Below are 18,763 nucleotides of genomic sequence, written 5' to 3' on the forward strand. Positions count from 1 at the left end.
TATGCTAAACAGTTTATAAGAATTACCTCAATAATCTTCACAGCAGCTGGGTTAAGGTGGATATTATTGTCATATACACCTCACCACCACTACTACCACACATACACACACACACAACACATACACACATACACACACATACACACACATACATACACAGAGAGAGAGAGAGGTTGACAAAAAGTCACACACCAGCAAGTCAAATGCCTAGCCTTCTTAAGCTCAGCCCCTGGGCCTCTGTACCTGACCTCAGTCTCTATTGCCAATGGCTGGACACCCAGAGGTGAGAGGAGAGCAGACCTGACAGGCCTGGAGCACCGTAGAGCCAAGGATATTGTGCTGTTTCTGAATTTGACCACAGATTAGAATCTCTTGAAGAAGGAAGGTGGGAGGAGGAAGAGGAGAAGAGGAGGAAGAGGAGGAAAGGAAGGAGAGGAAGAAGAGGAGGAGGAATAGGAGGAAGAGGAAAGAAGGAACAAATGGAGAAATACGGGAGAAAGGAGAGAACGAAGGGAAGGAGAGAAGGAGAGGGGGAACCTGAGCCTCCCCTCAGACCAACTGAGTCAAAACCCTGAGGGAGGAGTCTGAAGCATAAGGTGGACTTGTGTCTTCCTCACACCTCCCTTTCTAGGCTCCATTTTCTTTCCTCCACCAAGGATAACAGGAGACCCGATCTTTAACTAGAAGGTAGGAGATGAATAAAGGAAAAGAAAACAAGATAAAAAAAAAAAAGCCAGGTTTGGTGTGAAGCTTCCTAAAATCTCAAGCATCCCACTTGATCTAAAAGGAAGTTGTAATGGCTAACACAGACAAGAATTATGGGTTAAGATGTAAGATATGAGTTAATAAGAAGCCTGAGTGACCAGGCTGGAAGTAGAGATGGAGCAATGAGAACAGAACTCTGGAAAGAGGAAAGATTCAGTCTGCAATCGTCACCCAGACAGAGAAGATACAAGATCAGAATGCCTAACTGAAAAAGGTACCAAGCCACGTGGCTAACACAGACAAGAATTATGGGCTAATATAAGATGTATGAATTAGTTAATAAGAAACCTGAGCTACTTACTAGGCCAACCAGTTTATAATTAATGTAGACCGCTGTGTGTTTCTTTGGGATTGAATGGCTGTGGGACCAGGAGGGACAGAAACCTCTGTCAACAGCAGCAGGCACGCAGGCAGACAGGCAGACAGGCATGGTGTTGGAGCGATGGCTAAGAGCATCTGTCTTGAGATAGAACCACAATGCAGAGGGGGACATGCTGGGAATGGCATGACCTTTGAAACTTTATAGCCCATGTCAGTGACACACCTCCTCCAACAAGACCACACCTCCCAATCCTTCCCAAAGAGTTCCATCAACTGGAGACCAAGTATTCAAATATATGAGCCTGTGGGGTCCATTCTCTTTCAAACCACCACAGTACTATCCCATGAGCCGGGTCTCCAAAAAGAATTAAAAAGGGAAGAGCAAGCTGAGCATCAGAGTTTTCTTTCTCTGCTTCCCTATCAGGATAAAATGTGACCAACAGCCTCATTCTCCTGCCCCCCATGCCTTCCTCACCATGATGTATCAAACCCTCAAACTGTGATCCAAATGAATCCTTCCTTCTGTCATTTTTGTCAAATACTCCATTGCAGAAATGGGAGAAAGGAAATGGAATTCCTGTTGTAATTTGAAAAAAAATGTGGCATGTGAGAGAAAGACGCCATGCAACAGAGCTCAGGTGAAGACGCCATGCAACAGAGCTCAGGTGGAGGAGTGTTTTTATTGAGGGAAAGTGAATAGGAAAAAGGGAAGGGAGAGGGGAGATTGGCTCTGGGGACAGGAATGGCAGAAGAGAGAGAAAGACAGACAGACAGAGAGAAAGAAAAAGAGATGGGAGGTCGGCAGGGCCCTTTTAAAGAGGAAGGTGGTAAATGTGCACAGGAAATGTTTTTAATGGCTACAGCTGAGGACATATGCCCAAGGTCAGTCAGTACAGATGCCTGAAGACTCACAAGTCCTGGTGGTTACAGTCTACAGATGTCTCAATAGTGTGTTATTCTCATGCTGGGAGTGGAGGGGGAGAAGAGGACTTGCCATAACCAAAACTTACATGCCCACACCCAGAAGCATCTCCTGTGCCCTAGTAAGGGTGATTATTGCTGTGATGAAACACCATAACCAAAAGCAACTTGGGAGGAAAGGGTTTGTTTCAGCTTACACTTCCATCACTGAAGGAAGTCAGGACAGGAACTCAAGCAGGGAAGGAATCTAGAGGTAGGAACTGTTGTAGAGGCCATAGAAGGGTGCTACTTACTGGCTTGCTCCTCATGGCTTTGTTCAACCTGCTTTCTTATAGAGCCCAGGACCGCCAGCCAGGGATGACATCAACCACCATTGGCTGAGCACTCCCCCATCAATCACTAATTAAGAAAATAATTACAGGCTTGCCCACAGTCCAGTCTTATAGAGGCATTTTCTTAATTGAGGTTCCTTCCTCTCAGATGACTCTAGATTGTGTCAAGTTGTTACAACAAGCCAACAAATCCTAGAAGTAGAGTTTCTGGCTCACACACAATAAATCAAAGAATAGGCCGAGCCCAGCCCCCAGCAACCATCTCTGAGGTCTAGCAGGACAATGTTTATGGCCCATGAATGGCCTTCATATGAGGCTCTTGGAGGATGTCCCAGGAGGCTGGGGCCCTGGTTGTTATTGTGCTATCCTCTCTGTGGTTTGCAAACAACAACCTGCAGCCCAGGTTCATCTGAAACTTCAATCCACCACACTTGATTGGGCTTCCCAAAGTCTGCCAGAACCACCCAGTTCTTTCTCTGTAACAATGTACCAGGGACGTGGGCTGGAGACCTTGACTGCCCAGCAAATATAAACCCTGAGATCATGAAGGAAAACAGAAGAGAGCAAAGATTTGCCCTTCCCTTCTCTACAGTTGGTGGTTATTTTCAACACATCCACCCATGAGAACCCTAGGAACAGGAAGCTTAGGCTTGAGGTGGGTACAGAATTATTTCTTCTCTCTCTCTGTCTCTGTCTCTCTGTCTCTGTCTCTCTGTCTCTGTCTCTGTCTCTCTCTGTCTCTGTCTCTGTCTCTCTCTCTCTCTCTCTCTCTCTCTCTCTCTCTCTCTCTCTCTCTCTCTCTCTCTCATGTGTGTATGTATGTGTGCATTGTGAAAGTATGTGGGGGTGTAAGCAAAAGACCCTCCATCTTACTCAATGAGGCAAGGTTTTTCAGTCAAACCCAGAGCTTTCCAGTTTGACTATTCTGCTAGCTGGCTTGCTTTGGGGATCCTGCCCTTGCCTTCTGATCCTGGAATGACATAGGAGCTCTTGTGCCCACCTCGTATTGACTTAGCCTCTGGGGCCCTGAATGCCAGCTCTCATGCGTGCATAGCAAGTTCTTTAACCACTGAGCCATCATCCTCCAAACTCAGCTTCATTTCTGTCTTCAAAAGTCTCTGCCAGCCTCCAAGTCCCTCGGCCCTTACAATTCCAAAGAATCTTGAAATACTCTTGTCTCTCCTTGGATCTTGACAAGCAGAAAATATGGGTCTTCCCCACATACACACCCAAAAAAAAGCTTGCTCAGACAATAAGCAAACACAGTTAATTAAATAGCATAAAGCCTTAGGAAGATTTACAAATCAGTCTCTTTGAGTGTTTCTGAACAACTTCTTTTGTAAGCATTTCTCCTGGCCCAGACTGAGTCGGCTTCCGGAAAGCCCTGCTGGGGTCACCATAAGGTGAACAACAGCTCACAGTGGCTCTGGAATGACCCGCAGTCACACTTAAGCTGGCTATTAAAAGCCAAGCCCTAACCTGACTTGCAATCTCCCACTCGGCGTAGGGAGGGGCTGGCCAAGCTCTGGCTTGGCCCAGAGCTTCCCTGGCTTAAGGCCAGGCTCCCCTGGAGAGGCTCAGAACAACACAGAGCCCATATCAAACCTGGAGATCAGATGATGGGTGACACAGGGGGCTTCCACTGGGTGGTGGGCTGGCACTGCCAGAAAACCTGCTGGCATGAGGCTGGGCCTCAGGACTTCACCATCTGCAACTGGCCCTATATGGTGCTGTCTGAGTCCTTGGCCAACCGTGAAATGTCACCCCTTCAGCCTTCTCCACATCAGAGCTGCCTGGCCACGTGTTCAAGAGAGTGACCTGAGCTCTTAAATCCCGGGCATCTCACCGTTGACCTGTAACTAGTCAAGGCAAACCAAGGCTACTACAGGGATGCCCAGACCATGCCTACATGGTCAGGACCCCTCAGTGGTTTATCCCTAGGGACTAATACTATTCTCTGTTTTCTCACAACCTGGCCCACACTGAGATAAACATTCCCAGGATTCGGCCCATCTATAGCAGCCGATGCCATTTCACCTAGTCCATGAGACTAGTAAAGTACAACATGCAGACTCCACCCCCACGGTCCTATCCATGCTGCTTTAAACGTGAAGCGTCATCCAGTCCTTGTCAGAATGAGCCAGATGGCCAACTTCCTGCTCTGTGACAAGCTGGGCAGATCCCCACAGAAAGTCCCACGGGATACACAGAGACTTAACTCAAGGCTCCGCAGGACTGAAGCAGGATGGGCTGGAAGATGCATGGTGTGCAATGACTTCCAATCAAGTCAAAGATAAGCAGAGCGTATCTGAGTGGGCAGCGAAGGGGCTCTTCGATGCAGGGGTCTTCCAGATGCGCACAGATGTGGGGGCTGGGCTGTATTCCTGCAGTAGGTTGGCCTATGTGTCCCTTTCTTTCCTAGCTACTTGTCACTGTCTTATCTAAAACTAGGGTTGCTGTTGTCATGTTTCGTAAACCTGTCTGCTGGGAAATTCTCTATGGTTAAAAAAAGGTAAGATAAAAAAAAAAAACCTTAGAAAAATAAGCAATTCTTTTATTACTACTTCAAAATATACTGTATACATCGGGGACCCTAATGAGGAGAGTAGGACAGGAGGTGACTCGATCATAAAAATAAAATAAGGTAAAAAATGATAACTTCCCACTTCAGACCCATCTTTAACCCGGCTGGTGGGGGCAGGTGGTTCTAGTCATCTGCTGTCAGGGGGCGCTCCCCCACCGGCGACCTTGTCATTGCCACCCAGAGAGTTAGAGTCTATAAGTCCCTGGAGCGTCTTGAGGACATGCTGGGGCTGACTGGCAGCGAAGTCCTGCAGGCGGGACCCCATTTGCTCCTGGAGGCTTCCAGCCAGCCTGCACACCACCATGAGGACGTTCCCACCACGTCCCGGCAGTACACCGTTGCCATTCATCTTGTTCAGGAAGTACCAGAGGACTGGAAGGATATGCCGCTCCACGGCCTGAGGCTTTCGGGGGTACACTGAGGCCACCAGCACTGTCAGAAAGGAAAGAGGGAGGGTCATTTGAGCTTTGCACTCTCTCTTCCCAGTTCATCACCAGTTCTGTGCTCAGATCAGAGGGCAGGCACCCCTGCCAGGCTGACTTCCCACCTAGGCCCCATGTTCAAGCCTTACCACATTCAGGGACCCATTAAAATGTTTCAATTTATTTTACCATCAGAAGAGAAATATTGGTTTGTATTCACAACAGTCATAAAATACAATTTTATTTTCTATGAAAGAAAGGACCACAAAGCCAATGCAAATGAGGTGGTCCATGGTGATGGAAATGTGTTCCCTCAGCCCCAGTGAGGGAGATGAGGTAGGTTGCAATCCCACCTCTGTAGGCAGAGACTGTTCTTATGTTTCCAGGCCGCCCAGACCCGAATAATCACAGAAAACTATAAGAATTGCAACACTGTTTGGCCAATGGCTCTAGTGTATTCCTAGTTAGCTCTTACATCTTAAATTAACCCCTTCCTATTAATCTATGTATCACCATGAGGCTGTGGCCTACCAGGAAGGTTCTGGCATCTTTCTCCTTCAGCAGCTACATGGCATCTCTTTGACTACTATCTCCCTATATCTCTTTGATCCTGGCTATATTCTGCCCTGCCCATAGGCCAAAGCAGCTTCTTTATTAACCAATGGTAATAACATACTCACAGCATAGAGAGGGGAATCCCACATCACTCCTATACTGTTTACCAGCTTTGTGAACTCAAGAAAACTACCACCTCTCTGAGCCTTTTTACATTTGTAAAGTAAAAGTTGCCGGCCTAAGCCAGGCTCTCAAGATTGTTAGAGATTCCATCATAAATAAATGTCAAGTAAGCAGGTGACAAATAGCAGCCAATATTAGCATTGGAGAAACCCTTATTGCCACCTAGGAAAGTCATACCAACACAGAGAAATGCCACAGTAGCAGTGTAGCTAGAATGAAGTCATTCTGGAGACATACCTGCCACCCTCTCTTTGACTAGCCACATATAGAGACAACGGTCCCTAGGAAATAAGAATATCCCCAGGAACCTTGTGCTGATAGAAGGAAAGGCCTTGTCAGACCACCTTGCAGTGAGATTGGAGACAACGAAGATGGACATTCCTATGCCTGGGCCGGGACAAGGTGACTACGTCTGCCTCTATTCCAACCTAAACCTCAGATCTGGACCCCAAAGATGAGCTGAAGGAGGCCATTGGACCTCTTTGCTGCTCTTCCCAGTGTGGCCATATTGACTAAGTCTCCTTTATCTATTTTCACCTATTACTTGTTCTTTAATTGGCTTGCTAAGGATGGTTTGCTAAAACTAGCTTGTTAGGGCTGCCAGGATCCAGACTCCTACTTAGTGACTCCAGCAACAGGGAGAAAAGTAAAGCATCTCTGAAGAAGAAGTCTGGCACAGCTAGCAAGGAGCAAAAACCACAGCACCTGGGCATTTAATGCTACAATCAAGCCACTGTCCATGAGGATGGATGCGTGTGCAAGCTCTCAGGCTCCAAATAGACCCTCCGCCCCAGTGAAGAAGCCCCCGAACTGTTTTCTCAGAACCCAACCCTCTAAATTTAAGAACCCACATGAACCTGCAGAAGCTCTCTATCACCAAAGGAAGTACCAGGGCTACAGCCAATGTCAAAAGCCTCCCCAGGCCTTCATGGAGAGGTTGCCCTGGCCTGAGGTTATAACTATTATCCTAAGTACAATAGTGCTAACCAACACTGCCAGATAGATAGATAGATAGATAGATAGATAGATAGATAGATAGATAGATGATAGATAGATAGATAGATGATAGATAGATAGATAGATAAATAGATGATAGATAGATACACAGATAGATAGATAGATAGATAGATAGATAGATAGATGATAGATAGATAGATAGATAGATAGATAGATAGATAGATAGATAGATATAGAGAAATATACAGTCTAGTCTGTAGTCTGCCTGGCATCCTAGCCAAGTGCTGGTATGGGACAAGAAACAAGAAGGTTCTGGAAGACTATGAGGGTCTAGCCATATATGAAAAACTACTCCAATCTAAGACTTGGAACTTCAAGGCTTCATCTCAGGCCAAAAAGATGAATATGAGTCCATTGTTCAGAGAAGAAAAGCAAGACTCAGACTAAGGACTTCTCTTCATGAAGACCTTGCTGAAGACAGAGGCCGCTTTGCCTTGACTCCAAAGCTTATACCCATATTGTCCTCCAAACTTCAAGGAGTCCCGTGTCTCAGAGGCCAGTCTAGAGTTTTAAATGCCCAATTTGTCCTTCTCTTGCCAGCTTTACATCTTCCAAACCCATTGATGTTCCTTTGACTTCTGAGACAGTGGAGAAACAGATGACCTGGATGTCCCCTCAAGGGAACCAGATGACCTGAGTGTACCCCCAGGTCAGACTGATACTCTCCACAGCATTTCCAGGAAGTGTAAATGTCGGCTGTGACTACCCCAAGGTGCCTGCGTCCCATGGGAGGGTCCCCTGGGAACACCTACAGTCACAGTTCTCTTAGGTGTCAGTGTGGTGACTGGGAAAGCAGGTTTGCACCCTGAAGCCATGTAAGCAGCACTGGGAAAGGCTCCAATACAACGAGCCTTGGAGGGGTTCCCTGAAGAGGGGCACTGGCTGGAACAAACTAAATGCTGTGCTCTCTGGGCTTGGAGAAGGCTATGTTGGGGAAGCAGTCACCCGAAGGCAGAAGAGTGGTCAGGTAGCCCTGAGGAAGAGAGGCAGGGGAGGCAGGAGAGAAATGGCTACATGTATTCAACAGCCAAAATGTTTCTGTCTCTGTGGGATCTCACCCACACAGCCAAAGTGAGGCCATGAAAAATTTACTTGTGCACTCTGTCTTTGTGGTGACATTACTCTCATGAGGACCCAAAGGTAGGTGGATGGTGAACACAGTCTGGGATGTGCATATCACAGTCTGTCTTTAAGGTAGGAGTAGCCCTGTATCCATCACCAGGTGGAAGATGAACAGTCTGGGATGTGCATATAACAGTCTGTCTTTAAGGTAGGAGTAGCCCTGTATCCATCACCAGGTGGAGGGTGAACATAGTCTGGGATCTGTATATCGCCTTTCTTCCTTCAAAAGAAAATACTAGGGCTAAGAACATGGTAGTCAGTAAAGTGTTTGCTGAAAGCATAGGGGCTGGGTTCAGTCCCTCAAAATTTACATAATTTTTTAAAAAGCAAGATATGTTTACATATGTTTTTTTAAAAAGCCAAGCATCACAGTATACACTTACCATCCCAGCAATGGGGAAATAAAGACAATAGAATCTCCGGGCTGTCTGCTCTGCTAGTTTAGCCAAATTAATGAGCTCCAAGTTCACTGAGAGTTTCTGCCTCATAAATAAATAAATAAAATAAGGTAGAGGAGACTGGAAAGCTAGCTCTGCTGTTTAGAGCACTTGCTGCTCTTACAGAGGACACAGGTTCAGTTCTCTAACCCCCACATGGCAACTTACAACCTCATGTAACTCCAGTTCCAGGGATCCCGTGCCTCTACTGATCTCCCAGTCATGCCTACATATGGTGCACAGACGTACACTCAGGAACACACACACACACACACACAGAATAAGTAAATATTTTTTAAAAAATAATAACGTGTAGAGCAACTGAGGAAGATACCATAGGTCAACCTCTGGCCTTCACATGTACACATGTGCACACCCACCCGTGCAACACACACACACACACACACACAGACACACATGCAAATTCTAATGCCTGCTACAACGTAGGTGAACCGTGAAGACATTATGTTAAGTGGAACAAGCCAGTCTCCCAGAAGATAAACTATGTCGCAGTCCACTGACATCAAGTGCCCACCGCAGTCAGTCTCACAGAGACAGAAAGCAGAATGATAGTTGCAGGTGCTGAGGGGAGCAGGGAGTTACTGTTTGACAGGGTGAGAGTTTTCAGTTTCACAAGATAAAAAGAGGTGGCTGGTAGTAATGGTTGGCCAACACTATGAATGCATTCAATACCAAAGAACCTCATATGGAGATGGTGGTAAAGTTAAAATAATAAAAAAGAGCCAGGCAGTGGTGGCGCATACACTCGGGAGGCAGCAGCAAGCGGATCTCTGTGAGTTCGAGGCCAGCCTGGTCTGCAAGAGCTATTTGCTATTTCCAGGACAACTAGAGCTGTTACACAGAGAAACCCTGTCTCTAAACTAATAATAATAATAATAATAATAATAGATTTAGGGAAACAAAAAGGAAAATTAAAGAAATCCCAAGAACCATCCCTAACCTTGACCTTAACTCTAACCCAGCCCAGCAACAAGACACTGGACTCCGCCACAGCATCACGAGTCCTCATCAGACCCCTTTTCCGTCCTGCCACGTCTTGCCTCCAGACTCTCCTGGAGCCTGGCTCTCTAGGCAATGATGGGCACTCACTCTCTTGACCTCCAAAGACTAAGAACAACAACCTGCCCACCTCAGCTGCCCAGCCCACACTTTCTTTCCTGCCCACATCTCAGCCACTGCAGGCTTACTGTCCCCAGGGACAAGGACATGGTAGTCACTCAACTGGCCAGGTCAGTCTCTCAGGATGGCAGAGGGACAGAAACCCTCTGTGAGTTATTGGGAAGGAGTAACCCCATTAGACATGAGCTTAAAAGACAACAAAAGTTATTACAGAAGATTGTCTACTAGTGTGCTGTGTTGTTCAGGTTCATGCCTGTGTCAGAGACATTTCTCAAAAACATCGAGTTTGCAAAAGAGCTTGGAAGACACTTGCTTCTAAGGTCTCTTGAAAAGAAAAAGGGAATATTAATTAATGGTAAGTGGATAATCTACGGTGAGACTCCTCGCCCACCTCAACCCTCTATGTTACCTGCAGGTGTTTGGTTTGGGGGAGGGGGTGGTTGTTTTGTTTTTGTTTTGGCAAGATCTCCTATATCCCAGATGGGTCTCAAACTCCCTGTGTGATCAAGGATGCTTTGAATTTTTGCCTCCTGCTTCCACCTCCCAAGCTTGGGGATTATAGGTTGTGTCATCATGTCCAGTTTACTCAGAACTGCCAATCAAACCCAGGGTTTCATACATGCTCAGTAGGTATTCTAACACTGAGCTATGTCCCTGGCACTGCCAATCAAACACAGGGTTTCACACATGCTCAGTAGATACTCTGACACTGAGCTATGCTCCCGGAACTGCCAAGCAACTTACCCAGGGTTTTACGCATGATCAGTCGGTACTCTAACACTGAGCTATATCCCCGGCACTTCTTTTTTCTGATGCAACGGATGGAATCTGGGACCTTGGGCATCTTAGTCAAGCCCTTTACTATTGAGCTGGATCTCTAGTCTGCAGCACATGATCGTGGACAACAGAGAAGGGTTGCCTCTGGTCTCCTGGGTGATTGTTGTTCCGTGTCCCCCATCCTCACCCCCAAGGCATCCAAACCCTATACTGAGGCCACCAATGATGTCCCCAGCCCTCATGCCACATCCTTAGAGAAGTCTGGCACTTGAATGGGTGATAGTGAGTCACTCTGGGGACATAGGGAAACCCAACCAGGACACAGAGATAACACGGGAAAGTCAGAATTCAGAGGTAGTATTGAGATCCTCACTGGTGCTGCCTGTGACAACCAGGCACCTCTTGAGCACCCAAGACTAGGGGACATTGTGGGAGGCAGCACACTGCTGACTTACTATGGGGCACACTCTCAAAAGCATGGGAGAGAGCAACAGAGGAGGTGATAGGAAGTGCCAAGATGGTATGGGCATCACCCAGGTGGAGGAAGAGGATGGCACCAGCCGGTGTCTGCCCGGCTGACAATGTTGTCAGCTACTGAGTCAGGCGAGGCAGTGCCTACCTGAAAGGGCCAGGCCTTCCTGACTTATCAGTGGAAGCCACATGTGGGGAAACACGTCTGTGATCCCAACAGTAAGGAGGCTAAAGCAGGAGAACTTCATGTATGAGGCCAGCCTGGGCTACATAGGGAGAGCCTGTTTCCAAAACAAACAAACAAAAAGGTATTAATGTCTGGTGATAGTTCAGTCAGTCAAGTACTTGCCTTACAACCTGAACCACATCCCCAGAACCACATGTGGATGTGGTGGTTTCCACGAGAAAGCCCTCTCCTAGGCTCAGACACTGAACTCTCGGTCCCCAGTTGGTGATGCTGTTTGGAGATACGGTGCAACCTTCCTAGAGGAAGCACATCACTGGGATCCAGGCTTTGAAAGTTCCTAGCCTCACCTCAGTCCATTCTCTCTGCCTCATGTTTGGTCTGAATATATGATCCCTCAGCTCCCTGTTCCAGCCGTCTTCTCTGCTGTGATGGACTCTTAGTCCTATGGCACTCTAAAACAAAATAAACTCTGTCTTCCTTGCACCTGCTTTTAATCACAGTGTTTTACCACACTAACAGAAAAGTAGCTAAGGAGAGAGAGAGAGAGAGCTTGCATGTAATTTACCCCCATAATCTCATTGGGAGTGGCACTACTAGGAAGTATGGCTTTGTTGGAGTGGATATGGCCTTGTTAAAGGAAGTGTGTTACTGCTGGGGCAGGTTTTGAGGTTTCCAAGGCTCAGGATACTGCAGAGTGTCAGTCAACTTCCTGTTGCCTGCAAGCCAAGATGTAGCCAATACCATGTCTGCCTGCATGCCACCATGGTTGAACCTCTAAAACTGTAAGAGAACCACCCCAATTAAATGTTTCTTTTAAAGAGTGACTGTGGTCATGGTGTCTCTTCATGGCAATAGAGAAAGAACCCTAACAAAGACAGACGGACACAGACAGACTGGCAGATGGATAACTAAACAAACAGGTGTGGTTGGCGTGGCGGCTTGTGTTTTTGTGCTTTGTAACCCCGTCACTGAAGAGTAAACTCCAACCACCCTAACCTACTTAAGCTCCAGGCCAATAAGGGGCCCTGTCCAAAAAAAAAAAAAAACACTAAGTGGATACTAGCCAAGAAGTCCTTTGGCTCCTATATGTATGTACACCTCCACCTCCACACAGACACACACAGACACACACACACATTTTCTAAAAAGGTATTCAGTGGGATACAGAAATCTCGGTCTGTAAAAAGAAAGAAATACATTCTTAGGAACTATTTGGTTGTATACATATTTGCCTCCCTTCCACCAAAAACAAAGATTGCCTTCTGGTAACGCGGAGAGTGTCATAGAAAAAGCAGACTATGAAAATTCTTAAATGGTCTCTGAGATCTTATAAAAAAAACTGCATTCCAGGAGAGAATAGTCATGAACGGGCTGTCTGGGCTGGGTGGGATCATGGGTGCTCACCTGAGAGGCGTTCTGTGACCTCCAACACTGCAGGACCACTCAGGAAACGCACACGACCGGCGAAGGCTTGCAGGAGGCAAAGGTGATCTGAAAGAGATGGAGATGCCAGTGACCGAGACGCTGCCAGGCATACAGACACACCAGGCACTCACGGTGCTAGGTGTCCACACACCCTCATGAGGAAAGGGCCCTGTGGGGAGCCGAATTAATCCTTCCAGATCGCAGTGGGCCGTGTGCGCCGTGTGCGCAGTGATTGGAGACTAAGCTCAGGTGCCGGCCCTCACTTTTCACCTTGAGGCAAGGTCTCTCACTCACCGCTGCTGCTCATGAAGCTAGCAGCTTCCAGGACCTGTGAAAAGTCTGGCTGGGATAACAGACTTGTGCAGCTTGTTCTGTGCACTAAATCAGGTACATGACAAGGATTTACCCACTGAGCTGTCATCTCAACCTGAGCCAGTTCGTGAAAAAGAGAATGAACAGGGTATTATGGGAAAAGCGAGAGGTCCAACGCAGTGAGATTGGCTCCAAACAGGCTACCACTTCTCCCATAGGTCTGGTACATGGTATCTGTGATTTTCCACATTGTCCTGCAGTGAGGTTTTGGATAAAATAAGGCAGATGAATGACTGGTAGACAGAAGACAGACTCACAACTAGTGGTGCTAGCCATAGATGAAGGGGGATGGACACAAGGATATTTGAGTGTTTCTAGAGCTTCAGAGTAAACTGAGGCACTAAGCGCTGGTCACATGAAGGTCATTAAAAGGCTGGGGACAGCATTCAGAACACACAATCTGGTCATTAGGATATTCCATGCCAGGTCATCACTTATTCCCATAGTGAGCACTTCCTGGTGCCCTTTATGTAATGGATATGGAGCCCGGAACCAATAAAAAGGAGTCCCCCTACCCTCTAGGAAGTTTCTTAGATTTGAACATAAACCTCACCCAGGGAGGGAAAGTGTACCCATGTAACAAGAGCCTGTGTAAGGGTTGATCAACACCTCTAGGTCTGGCCATGTTGGCCATGGAAGGCATGAGAGCAGAACCTTCTCCTGCTGTCCCCAACTGCCCTGCCGTGAGTCTGGAAGCACTGGTGAGCTCGGTTTCCAGCATTATCAGCTCCCAGGATTTTGCAACCACAACAGTCATGGAACAACTTAATGGAACGCAGGGCAGGTAGTGAAATCGCCCTTCTCAGAGCGGTGGCTAGGGCTGGCCCACACCTGTCAGTAGGGCGGGGCAGGCACAGCCACCCAGCAAGTGTGTCCTGGTGTCTTTGTTGATTTTCTGCTTCCATAATTAAAAAAAAAAAAAAAAAAAAAAAACAGAATAAGCAATTTACAAACAATGGAGCTTTATTTGGCTTGGGGTTTGGAGGCTGGAAAGTCCAAGAGTATGTACCAGACTCCAGTGAAGACATGAGTTATACATGAGTCCCTGGCAGAAGGCAGAAGTAGACACCTGGGTGTGACGAAGACAGAAAGGAGTCCAGAGCCACCCTTTACATCAAGATCCCAACCTGTGACAGCCGAGCCACCCCTGCAACAATGCGCCCATCTGCCCACCACTGCAGAACCCCTGACCTAAGATGCTCTCAAAAGTCCTGCCACTCATCACTACCGTAGAAGGATTTCACTTTTAGTATGGTTGGCAGGGGACCTCAGAGCACAGCACCTGAGGTCAGGAGCCGAGATTTAATAAGTGCTTGATCCAATGTGGCACAGCGAGAGCAAAGCGTTTCTCCCACAGGGCTCAGTTCAGCTCGTGGCCCTTGGCACAGACCTCCAGAGCCTGAAAACGGCACCCGGGGAGTCCTTGAAAATGAACCACCAGCCGATCAACCAGGCAATGCTCCTACGGCAGCCAGTAAGCAGCAGGGGCTTCATAAATGCTTGCAGAGTACAGGTGCTTGGCAAAGGCTATGCAGCTATTCCAGGTCACAGCGAGAGGTCCTACCTCCAAAGCTAAGGTAGACGGCTCCCAAAGAAATACTTCTGAGGGTTGTCCCTGGCGCCCACACGGACACATACATGCACTTTTATGAGTTGATACTTGTCATAAATGGGTTATATTTCTTTCAAATGTTTTAGGTTTTTCCATTACCCAATAATTAACAAGCATTTTTTTATTTTTGGTTTATTTTTTTTCTTTGAGACAGGGTTTCTTATTTAGTCCTGGCTGTCCTAGAACTCACTCTATAGACCAGGCTGACCCTCAAAATCAGAGATCTGCCTGCCTCTGCCTCCCAAGTGCTAGGATTAAAGGCATGGGCCACCACCACCTGGCCCAACAAGCATGATTTTTATAGAAAAGAGTGAGTTTTTTATGTTTAAGCAACGAGTAGGACTATAAAGTAGCATTGGAAACTGGATGCTATTCACTTGTTTTCTCTTTGAACTTTTAGACGGGGCTCACGTGTAGCTCAGATTGGCCCCATCTTATGTTAATCTTCCTGCCTCCGCCTCCCAAATTACAGGTATGTACCATTAATATCTGTATTAAATGAAAGAGCCCACATGAGAATTGTATTCACTTGTGATTTCCCACTGGGTAAATTTGAACAAATATGGGCTTTTTTTTTTTTTTTTTGAGCGTTTAGTGTGTTGGAGAGGTATCTTGACTCAGAGTCTAATCCTGTTGACAATATAATGTCAGTCACATGATTTACAGACATTTAGAGTCCGAGAGCAAACAGCAAAGCTAGATCCACAGCCACCCCAACCCAAGCTTATCTGGCCCCTCCAGCCCTGGCCAGAGGCTGAGCTAAATTGAGAGCTCCTCTGACTGTGAGAAACTCTGACTGTGAGAAACGGGAACACCAAGGTCATCTGGGGAAAGCAGAGCTGTCTGCAGCCTGAGGTTTTCATCAGGCCGGTATCTTCTCCAACTAACGCAAGGGTAACAGAGCCCAAACACATCCTTACTACTCAGAAAAAGTCCCCAGAATTCGGGTCTCAGTGTCTAGTAGGAAAAACAGCACTGAGCCTCAAATTCAGAGAAAACCCAAAACAGGAAGTGGGTGATGAATGGCAGAGGCCAGGGAGCAAGCTGCCCAGTCTCCTTCCTGTCCACCCAAAGGGAACGCCACAGAAACCCACACCTGTTATGTCAACCGAGGGACATCCAAGTCACCAACCCTCAGGAGAACCAAGCCAGAAGACATGATTGGGGCTGACGAGACCATGCTCTCAATGAATTTCACAATCAAGCAGCGTCTTGAGACTCGTCCTAGGAAAGCCAGCCTCCCCAATTAACTGTGCCATCTGGACTTCATGCCAGGGGACAGCAGCCGGACTTGGCGTTGTCGTTCTCGATCCTCCTGCCCTGCAATTAGCAGGAAACAGACTGGGGGCAGGCTGCGCTGTCACTCCGGCCCTTCCACATGTGAGTACTGCCCAGCATTTGACAGCCCACCTCCAGCCTGGAGCCCACCCACTAGAGGGGGCAACTGAAGAAGCAGACTGTGGAGAAAGTACCTCTGTAAGAGAAACCCAAAGGCCCGCTAGAAATATCAGGTTTAGCAGAGTAGTTTGGGAAGACTATCTTCATTTTCTATCCCCACTGTCTGGGCTCTGCAGCCACCACAGAAAGCTCTGGGCAGTGGGAAGCTTAGTCACTCGTGTCTCTTCTGAGCTCCGTTCAGCTCGTTCCAGGCAGACGAAAGCCCTTCCTGGGGATGACATGAATTCTATCCTTGGTAATCCACGTCACTAACCTAAATCCTTAAGCTTGCCACTCCATTGTCATAAACACCTTCAGAATCAGGGTTGCTGCCGGGACGGAGAAGGTGTGTGGCACCGCAAACCCAGCTGGCCCAGACAACTCCTTCCCACACCCTACTCCAACAGCACCACACGTGGGGCCAAGAGAGCACGCTACATCACGTAGGCTCCACAGGAGCCTTTGCCTGGGATTTACTGGGTTCCCTTGGACCTTTGAGGCCACACCATTCCATCTCAAACCTCAGCGCTGATGTAGGAGTTAGAAGACAGCCCCCCTCACATCGGCCACCACTCTCCATGCACCACAGTCTGCCTGGTGAGCCCAAAGGACTGTTTCCAGCTGTATCCAAAAGGACTTTGTCCCAACAGGGGGAACCACGTGGCTGAAACCCTGCTTGTCGCATGCTGGTCTCCAGAGGTTTCTGTGCTGGGAGCATGGTCCCCAGCGTGGAAATGTTGAAAGGTGATGAGGTTTTCAGGAAGCAGACGTTGACAGAACGTAATGAGGTCATTAGGAGCCTTGCCCTTGGAGGGGACTAATAAAGGCCTTGAGAATGAGTTCCCACATACACCCTCCCTCCCTCCCAGAGTGTGTGTGTGTGTGTGTGTGTGTGTGTGTGTGTGTGTGTGTGTGTGTAGAGCAGAGGCAACCCCAGCTGTCGGTCCTTGCCTGCTATTTTGTTTAAGACATTTGTTGAATCGCTGCATTCACCAGGCTAACTGAGCTTCCCGAGATTCTCCCATTTCACCACAAGGCACTGGGATTACAGAGGTGCTTAGGTTTCCATGACCCACTTGAAGTGGGTTCTGGGATCTGAAATTGTGGACTCACACAGAAAATTCTCTACTTACTGAGCACTGCCACCTTCTTTCCTGGTGTCTGTCTTCCTGCCTCACCATGTAATCTCTTTCACAGGAACTCCTACCATTGTGAGACCATCAACTATTGTGACATCATCCACCACTGTGACATCATCCACCATTGTGATGTCATCCACCAATGTGATGCCATCTGCCACTGTGACATCATCCACCATTGTGATGTCATCCACCAATGTGATGCCATCCACCATTGTGACATCATCCACTCAATATTATGACACCATTCACCATTGTGATACATTCATCACTGTGACATCATCTACTACTGTGACATCATCCACCAATGTGATGCCATCTGCCATTGTGATATCATCCACCCAATATTATGACACCATTCACCTTTGTGATACATCCATCACTGTGACATCATCTACCACTGTGACATCATCTACCACTGTGACACCATCCACCATTGTGACACCATCCACCATTGTGATGCTATTCTCTGTGAGGTCTAGCAAAGCTGATCAGAAACCAGCACCATGCTCTGGGACTTCCAGAACCATGAATTAAATTTCTTTTTTTTATATAAACTTCCCAGGCTTGGTGTTTTTTGCTATAGCAGCAGAAAGCAGACTAATGCACAGGCCACTCCCAGGCCTATTGCTTTCCAGGGTACTCGTCCTGAGTGGCTACAGTAGACCCTCAGATAGAGTGTGCCTAACTCGTATAGCTGTGGGAAACACCAAATTCTGTTGTCCAAAGTGCTAGGCGCTTCTGTGCTAGGGAAGGTTGGCCCAGTGGCAAAGAGTAGGCTGAAGTCCTTGGCGCAGGAAGAGTTGAGTCCACTCCTAGACATGAGCGCTCATCCCCCTCCGATACTTAATGCCCTTTCTGCTTTGTATAGGTTCCCCCAATAAATCTAGAGCCTGGGGTGATTTACCAAGAGCCTTGATTATTGGCAACAGCAATCTCACACACCCAGAGCAGCTCAGGGAACAAGCTGTAATTTAGGGCTCAATTTGTATTGTTTGTGCCACAGCCACAAACTCAGCAAATCATAAATTCCCTCCGAGTTGAAATGTGGAAATTGACAATATTTATGAACTCGGGAGACAGAGAAAGGCTTGACCCAGCCTTTGATTTGTAACTGAAACTCCTCCTGGTGGTTCTAGCCAAGGACACAGCTTGCTGTCCCAGACCCAGGAACTGGACTCTGGCCAAGGCATGGGGGAAGGAAGAGAGAAGGTGAGTCTGCCAGGGACGTCTCACCCAAAATGTTCTGTGAATGCCAGAGCCAGGTGCCACCCTGTAGCCATCAGATCTGCAGCAAAGGCAATCTTCAAATACCAGCTCCTTCACACTAGCCCAGACATAAGCCTACGTGGGTACTTCTTTCTCAGTGCACCTCAAGTTTTAAACTTGCCCTTCCCTCTAGGGAGCTACTAAATATCACCTTCCATCGAGGAAGGGAAAGGCAGATGCATCGAAAAGGCCACCTAGCAGTGGGGACCTGGGTTGTTAGACTGCAGGGTGCATGGGATCCGACACTCTTGCCTCTCCTGATTACCGCCCACTGT

At 47.6% G+C, this 18,763-nt stretch overlaps 1 protein-coding gene across 1 annotated transcript in view; it reads right to left on the reverse strand.

Moving 5' to 3' along the window:
* Positions 1-5,018: 5,018 nt before the first annotated feature.
* The window catches only part of Togaram2 (TOG array regulator of axonemal microtubules 2), a 44,852-nt gene continuing 31,107 nt past the window's right edge, over positions 5,019-18,763 (reverse strand). Inside the window, 3 exon segments of the mRNA XM_038319361.1 lie at positions 5,019-5,059; positions 5,062-5,355; positions 12,639-12,725. Coding sequence (XP_038175289.1) covers positions 5,019-5,059; positions 5,062-5,355; positions 12,639-12,725 — 422 coding nt within the window.

This window comes from Arvicola amphibius, chromosome 2, assembly GCF_903992535.2.
Source record: "Arvicola amphibius chromosome 2, mArvAmp1.2, whole genome shotgun sequence".
Classification (NCBI taxonomy): Eukaryota; Metazoa; Chordata; class Mammalia; order Rodentia; family Cricetidae; genus Arvicola; species Arvicola amphibius.